Source organism: Pseudophryne corroboree, chromosome 7 (genome assembly GCF_028390025.1).
Source record: "Pseudophryne corroboree isolate aPseCor3 chromosome 7, aPseCor3.hap2, whole genome shotgun sequence".
NCBI classification, from domain to species: domain Eukaryota; kingdom Metazoa; phylum Chordata; class Amphibia; order Anura; family Myobatrachidae; genus Pseudophryne; species Pseudophryne corroboree.
Genome location: NC_086450.1, coordinates 513238195 through 513263911, shown reverse-complemented (window position 1 = coordinate 513263911; position 25717 = coordinate 513238195). Strand labels below are relative to the sequence as shown.

The following is a 25717-nucleotide window of genomic DNA, read 5'->3' as shown; positions in this document are numbered from 1 at the left end:
CTGTCACACCTCCCTCCCCACATGAACCTCTCTCCTCCCTCACCCTGTCACACCTCCCGCATGCCTACTCACACCTCCCTCCCCACACGAACCTCTCTCCTCTCTCACCCTGTCACACCTCCCTCCTCCCGCACCCTGTCACACCTCCCTCCTCCCGCACCCTGTCACACCTCCCTCCCCACATGAACCTCTCTCCTCCCTCACCCTGTTACACCTCCCGCATGCCTCCTCACACCTCCCTCCCCACACGAACCTCTCTCCTCTCTCACCCTGTCACACCTCCCTCCTCCCGCACCCTGTCACACCTCCCTCCTCACATGAACCTCTCTCCTCCCTCACCCTGTTACACCTCCCGCATGCCTCCTCACATCTCCCTCCCCACACGAACCTCTCTCCTCCCTCACCCTGTCACACCTCCCGCATGCCTCCTCACACCTCCCTCCTCCCACACCCTGTCACACCTCCCTCCTCCCACACCCTGTCACACCTCCTGCATGCCTCCTCACACCTCCCTCCCCACACGAAACTCTCTCCTCCCACACCCTGTCACACCTCCCGCATGCCTCCTCACACCTCCCTCACCACACGAACCTCTCTCCTCCCTCACCCTGTCACACCTCCCTCCTCCCGCACCCTGTCACACCTCCCTCCTCCCGCACCCTGTCACACCTCCCTCCCCACATGAACCTCTCTCCTCCCTCACCCTGTCACACCTCCCGCATGCCTACTCACACCTCCCTCCCCACACGAACCTCTCTCCTCTCTCACCCTGTCACACCTCCCTCCTCCCGCACCCTGTCACACCTCCCTCCCCACATGAACCTCTCTCCTCCCTCACCCTGTTACACCTCCCGCATGCCTCCTCACACCTCCCTCCCCACACGAACCTCTCTCCTCTCTCACCCTGTCACACCTCCCTCCTCCCGCACCCTGTCACACCTCCCTCCTCCCGCACCCTGTCACACCTCCCTCCTCACATGAACCTCTCTCCTCCCTCACCCTGTTACACCCCCCGCATGCCTCCTCACACCTCCCTCCCCACACGAACCTCTCTCCTCCCTCACCCTGTCACACCTCCCGCATGCCTCCTCACACCTCCCTCCTCCCACACCCTGTCACACCTCCCTCCTCCCACACCCTGTCACACCTCCCGCATGCCTCCTCACACCTCCCTCCCCACACGAAACTCTCTCCTCCCACACCCTGTCACACCTCCCGCATGCCTCCTCACACCTCCCTCACCACACGAACCTCTCTCCTCCCTCACCCTGTCACACCTCCCGCATGCCTCCTCCCTCCTCCCTCCCCACACGAACCTCTCTCCTCCCACACCCTGTCACACCTCCCGCATGCCTCCTCACACCTCCCTCACCACACGAACCTCTCCCCTACCTCATCCTGTCACACCTCCCGCATGCCTCCTCACACCTCCCTCCCCACATGAACCTCTCTCCTCCCTCACTCTGTCACACCTCCCGCATGCCTCCTCACACCTCCCTCCCCACATGAACCTCTCTCCTCCCTCACCCTGTCACACCTCTCGCATGTCTCCTCACACCTCCCTCCTCCCTTACCCTGTCACACCTCCCGCATGCCTCCTCACACCTCCCTCACCCTGTCACACCTCCCACATGCCTCCCCACATCAACCTCTCTCCTCCCGCATGCCTCCTCACACCTCCCTCCTCCCTCACCCTGTCACACCTCCCACATGCCTCCCCACATCAACCTCTCTCCTCCCGCATGCCTTCTCACACCTCCCTCCCCACATGAACCTCTCTCCTGCATCACCCTGTCTCCCCTTCTTCTCCCTCACACACCTCTCCCCTTCCTCCCCCATCACATTCTCTACCCTTCCTCCCTTCATACACCCATCTCTCTTCCCTTCCTTTCTACCCTGCTTCATCCCTCTACCCTTCTTCCTCCCTCACCTCCGTCTACTCTTTGTCCCCCCACATTCCTCTATCCTCCATCCCCTCATCCTGACACCCCCCCCCCCTCTGTACCTTTCTCTCCATTCTCCCCCTGACATTTCTCTACCCACTCACTTCCACCACCTCCCCTCTTACCTTCCCCTCTGTCCCCCTCACTCCCACCACTTCTCTCTTCCCTTCCCCTCTGTCCCCCTCACTTCCACCACCTCCCCTCTTCCCTTCCCCTCTGTCCCCCTCACTCCCACCACCTCCCTCTTCCCTTCCCCTCTGTCCTCCTCACTACCACCACCTCCCTCTTCCCTTCCCCTCTGTCCTCCTCACTACCACCACCTCCCTCTTCCCTTCCCCTCTGTCCCCCTCACTTCCACCACCTCCCTCTTCCCTTCCCCTCTGTCCTCCTCACTTCCACCACCTCCCTCTTCCCTTCCCCTCTGTCCCCCTCACTCCCACCACCTCCCCTCTTCCCTTCCCCGCTGTCCCCCTCACTTCCACCACCTCCCTCTTCCCTTCCCCTCTGTCCTCCTCACTCCCACCACCTCCCTCTTCCCTTCCCCTCTGTCCTCCTCACTCCCACCACCTCCCTCTTCCCTTCCCCTCTGTCCCACCACCTCCCCTCTGTCCCACCACCTCCCCTCTTCCCTTCCCCTCTGTCTCACCACCTCCCCTCTTCCCTTCCCCTCTGTCCCCCTCACTCCCACCACCTCCCTCTTCCCTTCCCCTCTGCCCCCCTCACTCCCACCACCTCCCATCTTCATTTCCCCTCTGTCCCCCTCACTCCCACCACCTCCCTTCTTCCCTTCCCCTCTGTCCTCCTCACTCCCACCACCTCCCTTCTTCTCTTCTCCTCTGTCCCCCTCACTCCCACCACCTCCCATCTTCATTTCCCCTCTGTCCCCCTCACTCCCACCACCTCCCCTCTTTCCTTCCCCTCTGTCCCCCTCACTCCCACCACCTCCCCTTTTCCCTTCCCCTCTTTCCCCCTCTCGCCTTCACACCCCTTCCACTTAGACCCCCTCTCCCCTTCCACCCCCTAGCACCCTCCATCCCCATCTCTCCCATTCTCACCCCTCCCTCCCTTTTCATCCTTTCCCCATCTTCACCTTCCTCCCACGCTCTCCTCGCACCACTCTCCCCTCGCATGCCTCCCACCCCCCTGCTTCCATCTCTCCCGTCCTGATCCTCTCTCTCATTCTCGGTCTCTCTGGAGGATTCATTCAATAATCTTTCTTCTGGGCCATTAACTATTCATGGCAGGAAGTATCCAGTCTGCGGATACACCCTGTATGGTCATGTTACTGAGTGGCCGCAGGATTCATTGTGCAGGCAGCTCTTTCATTGTGAGCAGAAGAGCTTGCAATCATTAATGGGATGCATTAGGTAAACCTAGAACCCTCTCCCGCACTAGCTTCAGCATTTGGGTAACACAGAAAGACCATCAGCTCCTGCCTTATCTGTCTGACCTGCAGGTGGGCTTCAGCCCGTTTACTCCGCCAATCACATGACACGGGGGCTCAGTGTATGATACATGCACTGGGGCTGCGGCAGAGTTGGCCGCATTGAGGCGTATTATGCCTGCGAGGCGCATATACAGAACTGTACGCATTTTCCGATGCACCTACCTCATCTAGATAGACACGGAGGTATGTGTGATCTGGATGTGACATCAGGGGGAGGAGCAACAACGGAAAAAACAGACGCATCACACGCGGCGCACTGAGAGTTGGTGTTCCGATCATGCTTCTGCGGAACTTGACTCCTCCCAAATTATACAACGGAACCTGATTTACAGCGACTGCTCGGCAGAGGAATCTAACTGAGGCAAAGATTCTAACGGGACGTGGCGCAGGTGAGGCTGTGTATATACCACGTATACCCCTTATCCCCGGCAAAGATTCTAACGGGACGTGGCGCAGGTGAGGCTGTGTATATACCACGTATACCCCTTATCCCCGGCAAAGATTCTAACGGGACGTGGCGAAGGTGAGGCTGTGTATATACCACGTATACCCCTTATCCCCGGCAAAGATTCTAACGGGACGTGGCGCAGGTGAGGCTGTGTATATACCACGTATACCCCTTATCCCCGGCAAAGATTCTAACGGGACGTGGCGCAGGTGAGGCTGTGTATATACCACGTATACCCCTTATCCCCGGTAAAGATTCTAACGGGACGTGGCGCAGGTGAGGCTGTGTATATACCACGTATACCCCTTATCCCCGGCAAAGATTCTAACGGGACGTGGCGCAGGTGAGGCTGTGTATATACCACGTATACCCCTTATCCCCGGCAAAGATTCTAACGGGACGTGGCGCAGGTGAGGCTGTGTATATACCACGTATACCCCTTATCCCCGGCAAAGATTCTAACGGGACGTGGCGCAGGTGAGGCTGTGTATATACCACGTATACCCCTTATCCCCGGTAAAGATTCTAACGGGACGTGGCGCAGGTGAGGCTGTGTATATACCACGTATACCCCTTATCCCCGGCAAAGATTCTAACGGGACGTGGCGCAGGTGAGGCTGTGTATATACCACGTATACCCCTTATCCCCGGCAAAGATTCTAACGGGACGTGGCGCAGGTGAGGCTGTGTATATACCACGTATACCCCTTATCCCCGGTAAAGATTCTAACGGGACGTGGCGCAGGTGAGGCTGTGTATATACCACGTATACCCCTTATCCCCGGCAAAGATTCTAACGGGACGTGGCGCAGGTGAGGCTGTGTATATACCACGTATACCCCTTATCCCCGGCAAAGATTCTAACGGGACGTGGCGCAGGTGAGGCTGTGTATATACCACGTATACCCCTTATCTCCAACAATTTTCCTTTTCAATTCAACTGCCTGCAGTTACAGATGGAGCCGTGCTCATCTATAGAGGCGCCATCGCAGACGTGCACTCCTGGCGGGACTAGGCGATCTGGCGCACATAGACGCTCCCATTAAAGTGAATGGGGCGCGTGCGCATCGCAGGCGCACCCCATACGCTGCGTTGGCCACGGACACACCCCGATTAGCGTGGCTCTATCTGTATATATACATATATATATATATATATATATATATACACTGCAATCTCACCCAGGAGAAAGACCCTAACAACTCCCCAGAGAAAATGAGCCCTGACCCTGGTCCCCATACACTACTGCGACTTCTCCGAGGGGACAAGTCGCATACGATCTCGCTTGGTAGATTCCCGGGCGGCAGGATCGTATATGATAGAGCGCATGCGGTCCCAGCCAACGCTGCCGGATCCGATAAATCTAGTGCAGCCCTTGCAATCTCTGTTTCCGATCTGATGCACACGGGACTGCACACCGGATCGGAAACACGCGATTTGACACTTTTCATCCAATGTCTCGGCCCGATATGCACCCAATCTGCCAGGTACCCTGATCTTCCACATGCCCCCACACTTCCAGGTGCCCCCGATCTAGCGATGACACAAAGAGGGGATTTATCATTGGGGGGTAATTCAGACCTGATTGCTAGGGTGCGTTTTTTGCATCCCTGCGATCAGGTTGTTGCCGCCTACAGGGTGTGCGATCGCATGTTCTGGAGAATTGCACAATCAGCAGACTCTGCACAGCCCAGGACTGACTCACCCGCTGCGATGATCGAGGCTGGAGCTGACGTCAGGAATCCTCCCACAAAACGCCGGGTCCCTCCTGCGTTTTTCCGGACACTCCCTAGAAACGGTCAGTTGCCACCCACAAACGCCCTCTTCCTGTCAATCTCCCTACGTTCGCTGGTGCGATCCGATTTCTTGCACCATCCCATCGCCGACCTTCGCTCCCCGTCGCTGCGGACCGGCGCGCCTGGGCATTGCGGTGCATACGCATGCGCAGTTCAGACCTGATCGCCCGCTGTGCGGAAACGCATCCTAGCGATCAGGTCTGAATTACCCCCTATGACTGTTCCTGGTAAATATAACAGCCACCAGCCGATAATCCTATAATGGGAGAAGATGGTGTATAATGAAGGATGCCTCTGCAGGCTCGTACGCTTGTATTACAGTATACAGACACATGACTCACGGGCGCAGTATTATCTCCCAGCACTGACCCCCAGCACACAATCACGTTACTGTCCGGGGAGACAGACTGGGAACTGGGAGCTTTGATCACCCACCCACCCAATAATTCCAGATCCGCATCCCCCCCCCATCCCCCCCAGTGCTGAGAACACAGTAAGACCGGGAGGGGGGGAGACAGTCATCATACTCTCTGATGTATTGTATGTGAGACACCCCCCCCCCACACAGCCTGTCCGTGGGGGGGGGGGGGGGGTTCACAGAAGCCGGGGGAATGTAGACAGGGGTTAATCAACAGAAGTACGGAGGGGGGGGGGGGGGGGGGAGTCTTTGATGTGAGAGTGATGGGGGTCTAGAGGTTAATGAGAATTACTCACCAGTCTGTTTCCCAGCCCCCCCCCCCCCCCCACTACCTCACATAGGGACCTGATAATTATAGTTTGTTCTCGCTGCAATTCATGGCAATGAGGATGAAGGTCTGCAGGGATGCAGTGACAGGGGCTCCCACAGGTCCCTGTGATGTGTTATCACTTCGCTCCTCTGTCAGGACCCTGCGGCGCTACTGTGCGTGTGCGGCCTGTTGTATGTGATGTGCAGCGCCAGGGGTGTGTGCAGGCTCCGTGCGGACCCTCCTACTCTCCAGAGGTGTAGCAAGGTGTCATGGTGCCTGGAGCAAGGTATGTTTCGGCGCCCCCCTCTCCTGTACTGAATTGGGGGCGTGGCCCCTTGGGCCGGTTCTAAACCTTTTGACACCCAGGGCGAGAGTTTCCTTTGGCGCCCCCCCCCCCCCACACCCCTCCCCCCAAGTGCAAACATAGTGCGCGCTGAAGGCGCGCAGCAAAAATAAAGGAGCGTGGGAAGGGTCATCGCCACAGTTATGCTCCCTGTAGCTGTGCCCCTGTAGATTTGCCCCAGTAGTTGTGCCCCTGTAACTGAGCCCCCTGTAGATTTGCCCCCTGTAGTTGTGACCCCTGTAGTTGTGCCCCCTGTAGCTGTGCCCCTGTAGCTGTGTCCCTGTAAATTTGCCCCCAGTAGTTGTGCCCCCTGTAGATTTGCCCCCAGTAGTTGTGCCCTCAGTAGTTGTGCCCCCAGTAGTTGTGCCCCCTGTAGATTTGCAACCAGTAGTTGTGCCCTCAGTAGTTGTGCCCCCAGTAGTTGTGCCCCCTGTAGATTTGCCCCAGTAGTTGTGCCCTCAGTAGATTTGCCCCCAGTAGTTGTGCCCTCAGTGGATTTGCCCTCAGTAGATTTGCCCCCAGTAGTTGTGCTTTCAGTGGATTTGCCCTCAGTAGATTTGCCCCCAGTAGTTGTGCCCTCAGTGGATTTGCCCCCAGTAGTTGTGCCCCCTTGTAGCGCCGCTTACACACACTAAAGAAAAAAAACCAATACTCGCCTGCCCCGTTCCTGCTTGCCGTTGCTGGTACTCCGCCTCTGTAGTCCTGTGGAGTCTGGCTGTGTCTCCACCCGTCTGGCATCTGACGTCATGATGTCAGACGCCCGTGCATCACGGAGCACAGAGGGGTGGAGGGGAGGAGGGAGGGAGCTGACGCTGACAGTGACTGACAGCTGCGAGCCTGAGCAGCGTCAGCTCCCTCCCTCCTCCCCTCCACCCCTCCGTGCGGCCAGGCTGAGGTTTCCAGCGGAGTCGAGCTGCGGCGCCCTGTACTGTCTTGGGCGCCTGGAGCTCGAGCTCCACCGGAACCGCCCTCCCTATGCCCCTGCTCCTCTCTGTCATGTGCAGGTCTCTGGGAAACATGGGCCCTCATTCCGAGTCGTTCGCTCGGTATATTTCATCGCATCGCAGTGAAATTCCGCTTAGTACGCATGCGCAATATTCACACTGCGACTGCGCCAAGTAATTTAACAATGAAGATAGTATTTTTACTCACGGCTTTTTCTTCGCTCCGGCGATCGTAATGTGATTGACAGGAAATGGGTGTTACTGGGCGGAAACACGGCGTTTCAGGGGCGTGTGGTTAAAAACGCTACCGTTTCCAGAAAAAACGCAGGAGTGGCCGGAGAAACGGAGGAGTGTCTGGGCGAACGCTGGGTGTGTTTATGACGTCAAACCAGGAACGACAAGCACTGAACTGATCGCAGATGCCGAGTAAGTCTGAAGCTACTCAGAAACTGCTAAGTAGTTTGTAATCGCAATATTGCGAATACATCGGTCGCAATTTTAAGAAGCTAAGATTCACTCCCAGTAGGCGGCGGCTTAGCGTGTGTAACTCTGCTAAAATCGCCTTGCGAGCGATCAACTCGGAATGAGGGCCATGGTGTTCCGGGGACCTCTCTACTGCGCATGCACGTATCCCCGGGAAAATGTCTGACGCGTCATTATTCCAACAATTTGCTACCGGCAGACACAGGACTCTGGTGATGGCAGAGAGGTAAGTATAACTTTATATGTGGGACGCCCTGCACCACACCGCACCGGACACTATGCACCCATTATAGATTTTATTTATTATCACTTTCTTATATAGTGCAGCAAATTCTGTTGCGCTTTACAATTGGAAATAACAATGATATAACAAAACTGGGTAATAACAAACAGTCATAGAGGTAGGAGGGCCCTGCTCACAGCGCTTCATTTCATGAAACTCCGCCCCCCGAGCGGAGTAATATGACAGGAAGGAGAGGGGAGTGGGAGAGCGGGTGGCTGCGGGAGCGGGCAGGCAGGAGCTGTACACACACCACTAAAAACTAGCATTACACACCCCTGGCAACTAGCATTACCCCTGGCAACTAGCATTACACACCTCCTAGCAACTAGCATTACACACTCCTGGCAACTAGCATTACCTCTAGCAATGACCATGACACCCATCCCAGAGCATGAAACCCCTGGCAACGAGTATGGATCCCAGAGCATGAAACCCCTGGCAACAAGCAAGACACGCAGCCCATGAAACCACTGGGACTCAGGTATAAGAGGGGTCTCAAGTACATGGGGGAAAGACTAAAGTATAGAAGTGGTCTCAGGGACATGGGGGAAGGACTCAGGTCTAGGAGGGATCTCAAGTACATGGGGGAAGGACTCAGGTATAGGAGGGGTCTCAAGTACATGGGGGAAGGACTCAGGTATAGGAGGGATCTCAGGGACATGGGGAAGGAGTCAGGTATAGGAGGGATCTCAAGTACATGGGGAAGGACTCAGGTATAGGAGGGGTCTCAAGTTTACATAGGGGAAGGACTCAGGTATAGGAGGGGTCTCAGGGACATGGTGAAAGTCTCAGGTATAGGAGGGATCTCAAGTACATGGGGGAAGGACTCAGGTATAGGAGGGATCTCAAGTACATGGGGGAAGGACTCAGGTATAGGAGGTGTCTCAAGTACATGGGGGAAGGACTCAGGTATAGGAGGGGTCTCAGGGACACGGTGAAGGTCTCAGGTATAGGAGGGGTCTCAGGGACATGGGGGAAGGACTCAGATCTAGGAGGGATCTCAAGTACATGGGGGCAGGACTCAGGTATAGGAAGGGTCTCAAGTACATGGGGGAAGGACTAAGGTCTAGGAGGGGTCTCAAGTACATGGTGGAAGGACTCAGGTATAGGAGGGGTCTCAGGGACATGGGGGAAGGACTCAGGTATAGGAGGGGTCTCAGGGACATGGTGAATGTCTCAGGTATAGGAGTGGTCTCAGGGACATGGTGAAGGTCTCAGGTATACGAGTGGTCCCAGGGACATAGGAGAAGGACTCAGGTATAGGAGGGGTCTCAGGGACATGGTGAAGGTATCAGTTAAAGGAGAGGGGTCAGGGACATGGTGAAGGTCTCAGGTATAGGAGTGGTCTCAGGGACATGGTGAAGGTCTTAGGTATAGGAGTGGTCCCAGGGACATAGGGGAAGGACTCAGGCATAGGAGGGGTCTCAGGGACATGGGGGAAGGACTCAGGTATAGGAGGGGTCTCAGGGACATGGGGGAAGGACTCAGGTATAGGAGGGGTCTCTGAGACATGGTGAAGGTCTCAGGTATAGGAGGGGTCTCAGGGACAAGGGGGTAGGACTCAGGTCTAGGAGGGATCTCAAGTACATGGGGGAAGGAATCAGGTATAGGAGGGGTCTGAAGTACATGGGGGAAGGTCTCAGGTATAGGAAGGGTCTCAAGTACATGGGGGAAGGACTCAGGTATAAGAGGGGTCTCAGGGACATGGTGAAGGTCTCAGGTATAGGAGTGGTCTCAGGGACATGGTGAAGGTCTCAGGTATAGGAGTGGTCCCAGGTACATAGGGGAAGGACTCAGTTATAGGAGGGGTCTCAGGGACATGGTGAAGGTATCAGTTAAAGGAGAGGTCTCAGGGACATGCGTGAAGGACTCAGGTATAGGACGGGTCTCAAGTACATGGGGAAAGACTCAGGTATAGGAGGTGTCTCAAGTACATGGGGGAAGGACTCAGGTCTAGGAGGGGCTCAAGTACATGGTGGAAGGACTCAGGTATAGGAGGGGTCTCAGGGACATGGTGAAGATCTCAGGTATAGGAGTGGTCTCAGGGGCATGGGGAAGGTCTCAGGTATAGGAGGGGTCCCAGGGACATGGTGAAGGTCTCAGTTATAGGAGAGGTCTCAGGGACATAGTGAATGTCTCAGGTATAGAAGGGGTCTAAGGGACATGGTGACGGTCTCAGGTATAGCAGGAGTCTCAGGGACATGGTGAAGGTCTAAGGTATAGGAGGGGTCCCAGGGACATGGTAAAGGTCTCAGGTATAGGAGAGGTCCCAGGGACATAGGGGTAGGACTCAGGTATAGGAGGGGTCTCAGGGAGATGGTGAAGGACTCAGGTATAGGAGGGGTCTAAGGGACATGGTGAAGGTCTCAGGTATAGGAGGGGGTCTCAGGGACATGGTGAAGGTCTCAGGTATAGGAGGGGTCCCAGGGACATGGTGAAGGACTCAGGTATAGGAGGGGTCTAACGGACATGGTGAAGGTCTCAGGTATAGGAGGGGTCTCAGGGACATGGTGAAGGTTTCAGGTATAGGAGGGGTCTCAGGGACATGGTGAAGGACTCAGGCATAGGAGGGGTCTCAGGGACATGGGGGAAGGACTCAGGTATAGGAGGGGTCTCAGGGACATGGGGAAGGACTCAGGTATAGGAGGGGTCTCAGGGACATGGTGAAGGTCTCAGGTATAGGAGGGGTCTCAGGGACAAGGGGGTAGGACTCAGGTCTAGTTGGGATCTCAAGTACATGGGGGAAGGACTCAGGTATAGGAAGGGTCTGAAGTACATGGGGGAAGGTCTCAGGTATAGGAAGGGTCTCAAGTACATGGGGGAAGGACTCAGGTATAGGAGGGGTCTCAAGTACATGGGGGAAGGACTCAGGTATAGGAGGGGTCTCATGGACACGGTGAAGGTCTCGGGTATAGGAGGGGTCTCAGGGACATGGGGGAAGGACTCAGATCTAGGAGGGATCTCAAGTACATGGGGGCAGGACTCAGGTATAGGAAGGGTCTCAAGTACATGGGGGAAGGACTCAGGTCTAGGAGGGGTCTCAAGTACATGGTGGAAGGACTCAGGTATAGGAGGGGTCTCAGGGACATGGGGGAAGGACTCAGGTATAGGAGGGGTCTCAGGGACATGGTGAATGTCTCAGGTATAGGAGTGGTCTCAGGGACATGGTGAATGTCTCAGGTATACGAGTGGTCCCAGGGACATAGGAGAAGGACTCAGGTATAGGAGGGGTCTCAGGGACATGGTGAAGGTATCAGTTAAAGGAGAGGGGTCAGGGACATGCGTGAAGGACTCAGGTATAGGAGGGGTCTCAAGTACATGGGGGAAGGACTCAGGTATAAGAGGGGTCTCAGGGACATGGTGAAGGTCTCAGGTATAGGAGTGGTCTCAGGGACATGGTGAAGGTCTCAAGTATAGGAGTGGTCCCAGGCACATAGGGGAAGGACTCAGTTATAGGAGGGGTCTCAGGGACATGGTGAAGGTATCAGTTAAAGGAGAGGTCTCAGGGACATGCGTGAAGGACTCAGGTATAGGACGGGTCTCAAGTACATGGGGAAATACTCAGGTATAGGAGGTGTCTCAAGTACATGGGGGAAGGACTCAGGTCTAGGAGGGGCTCAAGTACATGGTGGAAGGACTCAGGTATAGGAGAGGTCTCAAGTACATGGGGGAAGGACTCAGGTATAGGAGGGGTCTCATGGACACGGTGAAGGTCTCAGGTATAGGAGGGGTCTCAGGGACATGGGGGAAGGACTCAGATCTAGGAGGGATCTCAAGTACATGGGGGCAGGACTCAGGTATAGGAAGGGTCTCAAGTACATGGGGGAAGGACTCAGGTCTAGGAGGGGTCTCAAGTACATGGTGGAAGGACTCAGGTATAGGAGGGGTCTCAGGGACATGGGGGAAGGACTCAGGTATAGGAGGGGTCTCAGGGACATGGTGAATGTCTCAGGTATAGGAGTGGTCTCAGGGACATGGTGAATGTCTCAGGTATACGAGTGGTCCCAGGGACATAGGAGAAGGACTCAGGTATAGGAGGGGTCTCAGGGACATGGTGAAGGTATCAGTTAAAGGAGAGGGGTCAGGGACATGCGTGAAGGACTCAGGTATAGGAGGGGTCTCAAGTACATGGGGGAAGGACTCCGGTATAAGAGGGGTCTCAGGGACATGGTGAAGGTCTCAGGTATAGGAGTGGTCTCAGGGACATGGTGAAGGTCTCAAGTATAGGAGTGGTCCCAGGCACATAGGGGAAGGACTCAGTTATAGGAGGGGTCTCAGGGACATGGTGAAGGTATCAGTTAAAGGAGAGGTCTCAGGGACATGCGTGAAGGACTCAGGTATAGGACAGGTCTCAAGTACATGGGGAAAGACTCAGGTATAGGAGGTGTCTCAAGTACATGGGGGAAGGACTCAGGTCTAGGAGGGGCTCAAGTACATGGTGGAAGGTCTCAGTTATAGGAGAGGTCTCAGGGACATAGTGAATGTCTCAGGTATAGAAGGGGTCGAAGGGACATGGTGAAGGTCTCAGGTATAGCAGGGGTCTCAGGGACATGGTGAAGGTCTCAGGTATAGGAGGGGTCTCAGGGACATGGTGAAGGTCTCAGGTATAGGAGGGGTCCCAGGGACATGGTGAAGGTCTCAGGTATAGGAGAGGTCCCAGGGACATAGGGGAAGGACTCAGGTATAGGAGGGGTCTCAGGGAGATGGTGAAGGACTCAAGTATAGGAGGGGTCTAAGGGACATGGTGAAGGTCTCAGGTATAGGAGGGGTCTCAGGGACATGGTGAAGGTCTCAGGTATAGGAGGGGTCCCAGGGACATGGTGAAGGACTCAGGTATAGGAGGGGTCTAACGGACATGGTGAAGGTCTCAGGTATAGGAGGGGTCTCAGGGACATAGTGAAGGTCTCAGGCATAGGAGGGGTCTCAGGGTACATGGTGAAGGACTCAGGCATAGGAGGGGTCTCAGGGACATGGGGGAAGGACTCAGGTATAGGAGGGGTCTCAGGGACATGGGGAAGGACTCAGGTATAGGAGGGGTCTCAGGGACATGGTGAAGGTCTCAGGTATAGGAGGGGTCTCAGGGACAAGGGGGTAGGACTCAGGTCTAGTTGGGATCTCAAGTACATGGGGGAAGGACTCAGGTATAGGAGGGGTCTGAAGTACATGGGGGAAGGTCTCAGGTATAGGAAGGGTCTCAAGTACATGGGGGAAGGACTCATGTATAGGAGGGATCTCAAGTACATGGGGGAAGGACTCAGGTATAGGAGGGGTCTCAAGTACATGGGGGAAGGACTCAGGTATAGGAGGGGTCTCAGGGACATGGTGAAGGACTCAGGTATAGGAGTGGTCTCAGGGACATGGTGAAGGTCTCAGGTATAGGAGTGGTCCCAGGGACATAGGGGAAGGACTCAGTTATAGGAGGGGTCTCAGGGACATAGTGAAGGTATCAGTTAAAGGAGAGGTCTCAGGGACATGCGTGAAGGACTCAGGTATAGGACGGGTCTCAAGTACATGGGGAAAGACTCAGGTATAGGAGGTGTCTCAAGTACATGGGGAAGGACTCAGGTCTAGGAGGGGCTCAAGTACATGGTGGAAGGACTCAGGTATAGGAGGGGTCTCAGGGACATGGTGAAGGTCTCAGGTATAGGAGGGGTCCCAGGGACATGGTGAAGGTCTCAGGTATAGGAGAGGTCCCAGGGACATAGGGGAAGGACTCAGGTATAGGAGTGGTCTCAGGGACATGGTGAAGGTCTCAGGTATAGGAGTGGTCCCAGGGACATAGGGGAAGGACTCAGTTATAGGAGGGGTCTCAGGGACATAGTGAAGGTATCAGTTAAAGGAGAGGTCCCAGGGATATGGTGAAGGTCTCAGTTATAGGAGAGGTCTCAGGGACATAGTGAATGTCTCAGGTATAGAAGGGGTCTAAGGGACATGGTGAAGGTCTCAGGTATAGGAGGGGTCTCAGGGACATGGTGAAGGTCTCAGGTATAGGAGGGGTCTCAGGGACATGGTGAAGGTCTCAGGTATAGGAGGGGTCCCAGGGACATGGTGAAGGTCTCAGGTATAGGAGAGGTCCCAGGGACATAGGGGAAGGACTCAGGTATAGGAGGGGTCTCAGGGAGATGGTGAAGGACTCAGGTATAGGAGGGGTCTAAGGGACATGGTGAAGGTCTCAGGTATAGGAGGGGTCTCAGGGACATGGTGAAGGTCTCAGGTATAGGAGGGGACTAAGGGACATGGTGAAGGTCTCAGGTGTAGGAGATGTCTTAGGGAAATGGTGAAGGTCTCAAGTATAGGAGGGGTCTCAGGGACATGGTGAAGGTCTCAGGTATAGGAGTGGTCTCGGGTACACAGTGAAGGTCTCAGGTATAGGAGTGGTCCCAGGGACATAGGGGAAGGACTCAGGCATAGGAGGGGTCTTAGGGACATGGGGTAAGGACTCAGGCATAGGAAGGGTCTTAGGGACATGGGGGAAGGACTCAGGCATAGGAGGGGTCTTAGGGACATGGGGGAAGGACTCAGGTATAGCAGGGGTCTCAGGGACATGGTGAAGGTCTCAGGTATAGGAGGAGTATCAGGGACATAGTGAAGGTCTCAGGTATAGGAGGGGTCTCAGGGCGGCACAGGAGGAGGGGCAGGAAGTGCTGCTGGTCGGTGCTGATGGAGAGCGCACACAAAGCACAGACGCAGATGCGCGAAGGGACGGAAGATCACACAGACAGTGCCGGGATATATAGAGAGAGACAGTGCCGGAACACAGAGAGAGACAGTGCCGGAACACAGAGAGACAGTGCCGTAACACAGAGAGAGACAGTGCCGGGACAGAGAGAGACAGTGCCGTAACACAGAGAGAGACAGTGCCGGGACAGAGACAGAGAGAGAGAGAGAGAGAGAGAGAGAGAGAGAGAGAGAGAGAGAGAGAGAGAGAGAGAGTGTGTGTGTGCCGGGATATATATAGAGAGAGCCCGGGACAGGGTGCATGGAGAGACAGCTGACTCACTGATAGTTCTGCATCTACCCGGAGAGACCGCTCACCATGATCCTCGCCTGGATGCTGTGCGGGTGTCTTGGAACAGCCGGGAGTAACCCGAGTGCGAGAGACATCAGCAAAGGAGTGGTGAGACGACAGCCTGCACTCCTATATACTGTATATATACTGCACAGTGCTCCTGCACTGATACATTGTATCTCCTATATACTGTATATACTGCCCCTATATACTGCACAGTGCTGCTGCACTGATACATTGTATCTCCTATATACTGTATATACTGCCCCTATATACTGCACAGTGCTGCTGCACTGATACATTGTATCTCCTATATACTGTGTATACTGCCCCTATATACTGCACAGTGCTCCTGCACTGATACATTGTATCTCCTATATACTGTGTATACTGCCCCTATATACTGCACAGTGCTCCTGCTGATACATTGTATCTCCTATGTACTGTATATACTGCCCCTATATACTGCACAGTGCTCCTGCTGATACATTGTATCTCCTATGTACTGTATATACTGCCCCTATATACGGCACAGCGCTCCTGCACTGATACATTGTATCTCCTATATACTGTATATATACTGCACAGTGCTCCTGCACTGATACATTGTATCTCCTATATACTGTATATACTGCCCCTATATACTGCACAGTGCTCCTGCACTGATACATTGTATCTCCTATATACTGTATATACTGCCCCTATATACTGCACAGTGCTGCTGCACTGATACATTGTATCTCCTATATACTGTGTATACTGCCCCTATATACTGCACAGTGCTGCTGCTGATACATTTTATCTCCTATATACTGTATATACTGCCCCTATATACTGCACAGCGCTCCTGATGATACACTGTATCTCCTATATACTGTATATACTGCCCCTATATACTGCACAGCGCTCCTGATGATACACTGTATCTCCTGTATACTGTATATACTGCCCTATATACTGCACAGCGCTCCTGATGATACACTGTATCTCCTATATACTGTATATACTGCCCCTATATACGGCACAGCGCTCATGATACACTGTATCTCCTATATACTGTATATACTGCCACTATATACAGCACAGCGCTCCTGCTGATACACTGTATCTCCTATATACTGCTCAGCGCTCCTGCTGATACATTGTATCTTATATATACAGTATATACTGTCCCTATATACTGCACAGCGCTCCTGCTGATACACTGTATCCCCTATATACTGTATATACTGCCCCTATATACTGCACAGCGCTCATGATACACTGTATCTCCTATATACTGTATATACTGCCACTATATACAGCACAGCGCTCCTGCTGATACACTGTATCTCCCATATACTGTATATATTGCCCCTATATACTGCACAGCCCACCTGCTGATACATTGTATCACCTATATACTGCACAGCGCTCCTGCTGATACACTGTGTCCCCTATATACTGTATATACCGGCCCTATAAACTGCTAAGCGCTCCTGCACTGATACATTGTATCTCCTATATACTGTATATACTGCCAATATATACTGCACAGCGCTCCTGCTGATACACTCTATCTCTAATATACTGTATATATTGCCCCTACATACTGCACAGAGCTCCTACCCATACACTGTATCTCCTATATACTGTATATACGGCCCCTATATACTGCACAGCCCTCCTGTTCGTACACTGTATCTCCTATATACTGTATATACTGCACAGCGCTCCTGCACTGATACATTGTATCTCCTATATAGTGTATATACTGCCCCTATATGCTGCACAGCCCTCCTGCTGATACATTGTATCTCCTATATACTGCCACTATATACTACACAGCACTCCTGCACTGATACATTGTATCACCTATATAGTGTATATTCTGCCCCTATACACTGCACAGCGCTCCTGCACGGATACATTGTATCTCATTTATACTGTATATACTGCCCCTATATACTGCACAGCGCTCCTGCTGATACATGCCCCTATATACTGCACAGTGCTCCTGCTGATACATTATATCTCCTATATACTGTATATACTGCCCCTATATACTGCACAACACTCATGCTGATGCACTGTATCTCCTATATACTGCATATACTGCACAGCGCTCCTGCTGATAATTGTATCTCCTATATACTGTATATTATGCCCCTATATACTGCACAGCGCTTCTGCTGATACACTGTATATACTGCCCCTATGTACTGCACAGCGCTCCTACACTGATACATTGTATCTCCTATACACTGTATATACTGCACAGCGCTCCTCCATTGATACATTGTATCTTTTATATACTGTATATACTGCCCTATATACTGCACAGCGCTCCTGCTGATACACTGTATCTCATATATACTGTATATACTGCCCCTATATACTGCACAGTGCTCCTGCTGATACACTGTATCTACTATATACTGTATATACTGCCCCTATATACTATACAGCGCTCCTGCTAATACAATGTATCTCCTATATAATGTATATACTGCCCCTATATACTGCACAGCCCTCCTGCTGATACACTGTATCTCCTATATACTGTAAATACAGCCCCTATATACTGCACAGTGCTCCTGTTGATACACTGTATCCCCTATATACTGTATATAATGTTCCTATATACTGCACAGCTCTACTGCTGATACACTGTATCTACTACATACTGTATATACTGCCTCTACATACTGCACAGCGCTCTTCCACTGATACATTGTATCTCCTATATACTGTATGTACTGCCCTTATATACTGCACAGCGCTACTGCTGATACACTGTATCTCCTATATACTGCCCCTATATACTGCACAGCGCTCCTGCTGATACACTGTATCTCCTATATACTGTCCCTATATACTGTACAGTGCTCCTGCACTGATACATTGTATATCCTATATACTGTATATGCTGCCCGTATATACTGCACAGCGCTCCTGCTGATACACTGTATCTCCTATATACTGTATATACTGCCCCTATATACTGCACAGCCCTCCTGCTAATACACTATCTCCTATATACTGTATATAGTGCCCCTATATACACTGCACAGCACTCCTGCTGATACACTGTATATCCTATATACTGTATATCCTGCCCTTATATACTGCACAGCTCTCCTGCTGATACACTGTATCTCCTATATACTGCACCTATACACTGCACCGCGCTCCTCCACTGATACATTGTATCTCCTATATACTGTATGTACTGCCCTTATATACTGCACAGCGCTCCTGCTGATAGACTGTATCTCCTATATACTGTCCATATATACTGTACAGTGCTCCTGCACTGATACATTGTATATCCTATATACTGTATATACTGCCCGTATATACTGCACAGCGCTCCTGCTGATACACTGTATCTCCTATATACTGCCCCTATATACTGCACAGCGCTCCTGCTGATACACTGTATCTCCTATATACTGCCCCTGTATACTGCACAGCGCTCCTGCTGATACACTGTATCTCCTATATACTGTCCCTACATACTGTACAGTGCTCCTGCACTGATACATTGTATATCCTATATACTGTATATACTGCCCCTATATACTGCACAGTGCTCCTGCTGATACACTGTATCTACTATGTACTGTATATACTGCCCTATATACTATACAGTGCTCCTGCTAATACATTGTATCTCCTATATACTGTATATACTGCCCCTATATACTGCACAGCCCTCCTGCTGATACACTGTATCTCCTATATACACTGCCCCTATATACTGCACAGCGCTCCTGCTGATACACTGTATCTCCTATATATTGTAAATACAGCCCCTATATACTGCACAGCGCTCTTCCACTGATACATTGTATCTCCTATATACTGTGTGTATTGCCCTTATATACTGCACAGCGCTACTGCTGATACACTGTATCTCCTTTATACTGTCCCTATATACTGTACAGTGCTCCTGCACTGATACATTGTATCTCCTATATACTGTATATACTGCCCCTATATACTGCACAGCGCTCCTGCTGATACACTGTATCTCCTATATACTGTATATACTGCCCCTATATACGGCACAGCCCTCCTGCTGATACACTGTATCTCCTATATACTGTATATACTGCCCCTATATACGGCACAGCCCTCCTGCTGATACACTATCTCCTATATACTGTATATAGTGACCCTATATACTGCACATCGCTCCTGCTGATACACTGTATCTCCTATATACTGTAAATACAGCCCCTATATACTGCACAGCGCTCCTGCTGATACACTGTATCTCCTATATACTTTATATACTGCTCCTATATACTGCACAGCCCTCCTGCTGATACACTGTATCTCCTATATACTATATATACTGCCCCTATCTACTGCACAGCGCTCCTGCTGATACACTGTATCTCCTATATACTGTAAATACAGCCCCTATATACTGCACAGTGCTCCTGTTGATACACTGTATCCCCTATATACTGTATATAATGTTCCTATATACTGCACAGCTGTACTGCTGATACACTGTATCTACTACATACTGTATATACTGCCTCTACATACTGCACAGCGCTCTTCCACTGATACATTGTATCTACTATATACTGTATGTACTGCCCTTATATACTGCACAGCACTACTGCTGATACACTGTATCTCCTATATACTGCCCCTATATACTGCACAGCGCTCCTGCTGATACACTGTATCTCCTATATACTGTCCCTATATACTGTACAGTGCTCCTGCACTGATACATTGTATATCCTATATACTGTATATACTGCCCGTATATACTGCACAGCGCTCCTGCTGATACACTGTATCTCCTATATACTGTATATACTGCCCCTATATACTGCACAGCCCTCCTGCTGATACACTGTATCTCCTATATACTGTATATAGTGCCCCTATATACACTGCACAGCACTCCTGCTGATACACTGTATATCGTATATACTGTATATCCTGCCCTTATATACTGCACAGCTCTCCTGCTGATACACTGTATCTCCTATATACTGCACCTATACACTGCACCGCGCTCCTCCACTGATACATTGTATCTCCTATATACTGTATGTACTGCCCTTATATACTGCACAGCGCTCCTGCTGATACACTGTATCTCCTATATACTGCCCCTATATACTGCACAGCGCTCCTGCTGATACACTGTATCTCCTATATACTGTCCATATATACTGTACAGTGCTCCTGCACTGATACATTGTATATCCTATATACTGTATATACTGCCCGTATATACTGCACAGCGCTCCTGCTGATACACTGTATCTCCTATATACTGCCCCTATATACTGCACAGCGCTCCTGCTGATACACTGTATCTCCTATATACTGCCCCTATATACTGCACAGCGCTCCTGCTGATACACTGTATCTCCTATATACTGTCCATATATACTGTACAGTGCTCCTGCACTGATACATTGTGTATCCTATATACTGTATATACTGCCCGTATATACTGCACAGCGCTCCTGCTGATGCACTGTATCTCCTATATACTGCCCCTATATACTGCACAGCGCTCCTGCTGATACACTGTATCCCCTATATACTGCCCCTATATACTGCACAGCGCTCCTGCTGATACACTGTATCTCCTATATACTGCCCCTATATACTGCACAGCGCTCCTGCTGATACACTGTATCTCCTATATACTGCCCCTATATACTGCACAGCGCTCCTGCTGATACACTGTATCTCCTATATACTGTCCCTATATACTGTACAGTGCTCCTGCACTGATACATTGTATATCCTATATACTGTATATACTGCCCCTATATACTGCACAGCCCTCCTGCTGATACACTGTATCTCCTATATACTATATATACTGCCCCTATATACTGCACAGCGCTCCTGCTGATACACTGTATCTCCTATATATTGTAAATACAGCCCCTATATACTGCACAGCGCTCTTCCACTGATACATTGTATCTCCTACATACTGTGTGTATTGCCCTTATATACTGCACAGCGCTACTGCTGATACACTGTATCTCCTATATACTGCCCCTATATACTGCACAGCGCTCCTGCCGATACACTGTATCTCCTTTATACTGTCCCTATATACTGTACAGTGCTCCTGCACTGATACATTGTATATCCTATATACTGTATATACTGCCCCTATATACTGCAAAGCGCTCCTGCTGATACACTGTATCTCCTATATACTGTATATACTGCCCCTATATACGGCACATCCCTCCTGCTGATACACTGCATCTCCTATATACTGTATATAGTGCCCCTATATACTGCACAGCGCTCCTGCTGATACACTGTATCTCCTATATACTATAAATACAGCCCCTATATACTGCACAGCGCTCCTGCTGATGCACTGTATCTCCTATATACTGTATATACTGCCTCAACATACTGCACAGCACTCTTCCACTGATACACTGTATCTCCTATATACTGTATGTACTGCCCCTATATACTGTACAGTGCTCATGCTGATACACTGTATCTACTATATACTGTATATACTACCCCTATATACTATACAGCGCTCCTGCTAATACATTGTATCTCCTATATACTGTATATACTGCCCCTATATGCTGCACAGCCCTCCTGCTGATACACTGTATCTCCTATATACTATATATACTGCCCCTATATACTGCACAGCGCTCCTGCTGATACACTGTATCTCCTATATACTGTATATAATGCCCCTATATACTGCACAGCGCTCCTGCTGATACACTGTATCTCCTAAATACTGTATATACTGCCCCTATATACTGCACAGCGCTCCTGCTGATACACTGTATCTCCTAAATACGGTATATAATGCCCCTATATACTGCACAGCGCTCCTGCTGATACACTGTATATCCTATATACTATATATACTGCCCCTATATACTGCACAGCGCTCCTGCTGATACACTGTATCTCCTAAATACTGTATATAATGCCCCTATATACTGCACAGCGCTCCTGGTGATACACTGAATATCCTATATATACTGCCCCTATATACTGCACATCGCTCCTGCTTATACATTGTACCTCACTTACCACCCTGCTACCCCTCCATTATCCCCCGTCACACTGTACCTCACTTACCACCCTGCTACCCCTCCATTATTCCCCATCACACTGTACCTCACTCATCACCCTGCTACCCCTCCATTATACCCCGTCACACTGTACCTCACTCACCACCCTGCTACCCCTCCGTTATCCCCCGTCACACTGTACCTCACTTACCACCCTGCTACCCCTCCGTTATCCCCGTCACACTGTACATCACTTACCACCCTGCTACCCCTCCGTTATCCCCCGTCACACTGTACCTCACTCATCACCCTGCTACCCCTCCGTTATCCCCCGTCACACTGTACCTCACTTACCACCCTGCTACCCCTCCATTATCCCCGTCACGCTGTACCTCACTTACCATCCTGCTACCCCTCCGTTATCCCCTGTCACGCTGTACCTCACTTACCACCCTGCTACCCCTCCATTATCCCCGTCACACTGTACCTCACTTACCACCCTGCTACCCCTCCATTATCCCCTGTCACGCTGTACCTCACTTACCACTCTGCTACCCCTCCGTTATCCCCGTCACACTGTACATCACTTACCACCCTGCTACCCCTCCGTTATCCCCTGTCACGCTGTACCTCACTTACCACTCTGCTACCCCTCCGTTATCCCCGTCACACTGTACCTCACTTACCACCCTGCTACCCCTCCGTTATCCCCCGTCACACTGTACCTCACTTACCACCCTGCTACCCCTCCATTATCCCCGTCACACTGTACCTCACTTACCACCCTGCTAGCCCTCCATTATCCCCGTCACACTGTACCTCACTTACCACCCTGCTACCCCTCCATTATCCCCGTCACACTGTACCTCACTTACCACCCTGCTACCCCTCCGTTATCCCCATCACACTGTACCTCACTTACCACCCTGCTACCCCTCCGTTATCCCCCGTCACACTGTACCTCACTTACCACCCTGCTACCCCTTCGTTATCCCCCGTCACACTGTACCTCACTTACCACCCTGCGACCCCTCCGTTATCCCCCGTCACACTGTACCTCACTTACCACCCTGCGACCCCTCCGTTATCCCCCGTCACACTGTACCTCACTTACCACCCTGCTACCCCTCCGTTATCCCCGTCACACTGTACCTCACTTACCACCCTGCTACCCCTCCGTTATCCCCGTCACACTGTACCTCACTTACCACCCTGCTACCCCTCCATTATACCCCGTCACACTGTACCTCACTTACCACCCTGCTACCCCTCCGTTATCCCCGTCACACTGTACCTCACTTACCACCCTGCTACCCCTCCGTTATCCCCATCACACTGTACCTCACTTACCACCCTGCTACCCCTCCGTTATCCCCCGTCACACTGTACCTCACTTACCATCCTGCTACCCCTCCGTTATCCCCGTCACACTGTACCTCACTTACCACCCTGCTACCCCTCCATTATACCCCGTCACACTGTACCTCACTTACCACCCTGCTACCCCTCCGTTATCCCCGTCACACTGTACCTCACTTACCACCCTGCTACCCCTCCGTTATCCCCATCACACTGTACCTCACTTACCACCCTGCTACCCCTCCGTTATCCCCCGTCACACTGTACCTCACTTACCACCCTGCTACCCCTCCGTTATCCCCCGTCACACTGTACCTCACTTACCACCCTGCTACCCCTCCGTTATCCCCGTCACACTGTACCTCACTTACCACCCTGCTACCCCTCCATTATCCCCGTCACACTGTACCTCACTTACCACCCTGCTACCCCTCCGTTATCCCCATCACACTGTACCTCACTTACCACCCTGCTACCCCTCCGTTATCCCCCGTCACACTGTACCTCACTTACCACCCTGCTACCCCTCCGTTATCCCCGTCACACTGTACCTCACTTACCACCCTGCTACCCCTCCGTTATCCCCATCACACTGTACCTCACTTACCACCCTGCTACCCCTCCATTATACCCCGTCACACTGTACCTCACATACCACCCTGCTACCCCTCCATTATCCCCATCACACTGTACCTCACTTACCACCCTGCTACCCCTCCATTATACCCCGTCACACTGTACCTCACATACCACCCTGCTACCCCTCCATTATCCCCATCACACTGTACCTCACATACCACCCTGCTACCCCTCCATTATCCCCATCACACTGTACCTCACTTACCACCCTGCTACCCCTCCATTATACCCCATCACACTGTACCTCACTTACCATCCTGCTACCCCTCCATTATACCCCGTCACACTGTACCTCACATACCACCCTGCTACCCCTCCATTATCCCCATCACACTGTACCTCACATACCACCCTGCTACCCCTCCATTATCCCCATCACACTGTACCTCACTTACCACCCTGCTAACCCTCCGTTATCCCCCGTCACACTGTACCTCACTTACCATCCTGCTACCCCTCCATTATCCCCATCACACTGTACCTCACTTACCACCCTGCTACCCCTCCGTTATCCCCGTCACACTGTACCTCACTTACCACCCTGCTACCTCTCCGTTATCCCCCGTCACACTATACCTCACTTACCACCCTGCGACCCCTCCGTTATCCCCATCACACTGTACCTCACTTACCACCCTGCTACCCCTCCGTTATCCCCGTCACACTGTACCTCACTTACCACCCTGCTACCTCTCCGTTATCCCCCGTCACACTATACCTCACTTACCACCCTGCTACCTCTCCGTTATCCCCATCACACTGTACCTCACTTACCATCCTGCTACCCCTCCGTTATCCCCCGTCACACTGTACCTCACTTACCACCCTGCTACCCCTCCGTTATCCCCCGTCACACTGTACCTCACTTACCACCCTGCTACCCCTCCATTATCCCCGTCACACTGTACCTCACTTACCACCCTGCTACCCCTCCGTTATCCCCATCACACTGTACCTCACTTACCATCCTGCTACCCCTCCGTTATCCCCATCACACTGTACCTCACTTACCACCCTGCTACCCCTCCATTATCCCCCGTCACACTGTACCTCACTTACCACCCTGCTACCCCTCCATTATCCCCGTCACACTGTACCTCACTTACCACCCTGCTACCTCTCCGTTATCCCCATCACACTGTACCTCACTTACCACCCTGCTACCCCTCCATTATCCCCCGTCACACTGTACATCACTTACCACCCTGTGACCCCTCCGTTATCCCCATCACACTGTACCTCACTTACCACC

At 52.0% G+C, this 25717-nt stretch overlaps 1 protein-coding gene across 1 annotated transcript in view; it reads left to right on the top strand.

The window, feature by feature from the left end:
- Positions 1-15005: 15005 nt before the first annotated feature.
- Positions 15006-25717, top strand: part of MMP25 (matrix metallopeptidase 25) — a 99566-nt gene continuing 88854 nt past the window's right edge. The window contains exon 1 of the mRNA XM_063935471.1: positions 15006-15532. Within this exon, the coding sequence (XP_063791541.1) occupies positions 15452-15532 (81 nt within the window). The 5' untranslated portion in view covers positions 15006-15451. The remainder of the gene's footprint in view (positions 15533-25717) is intronic.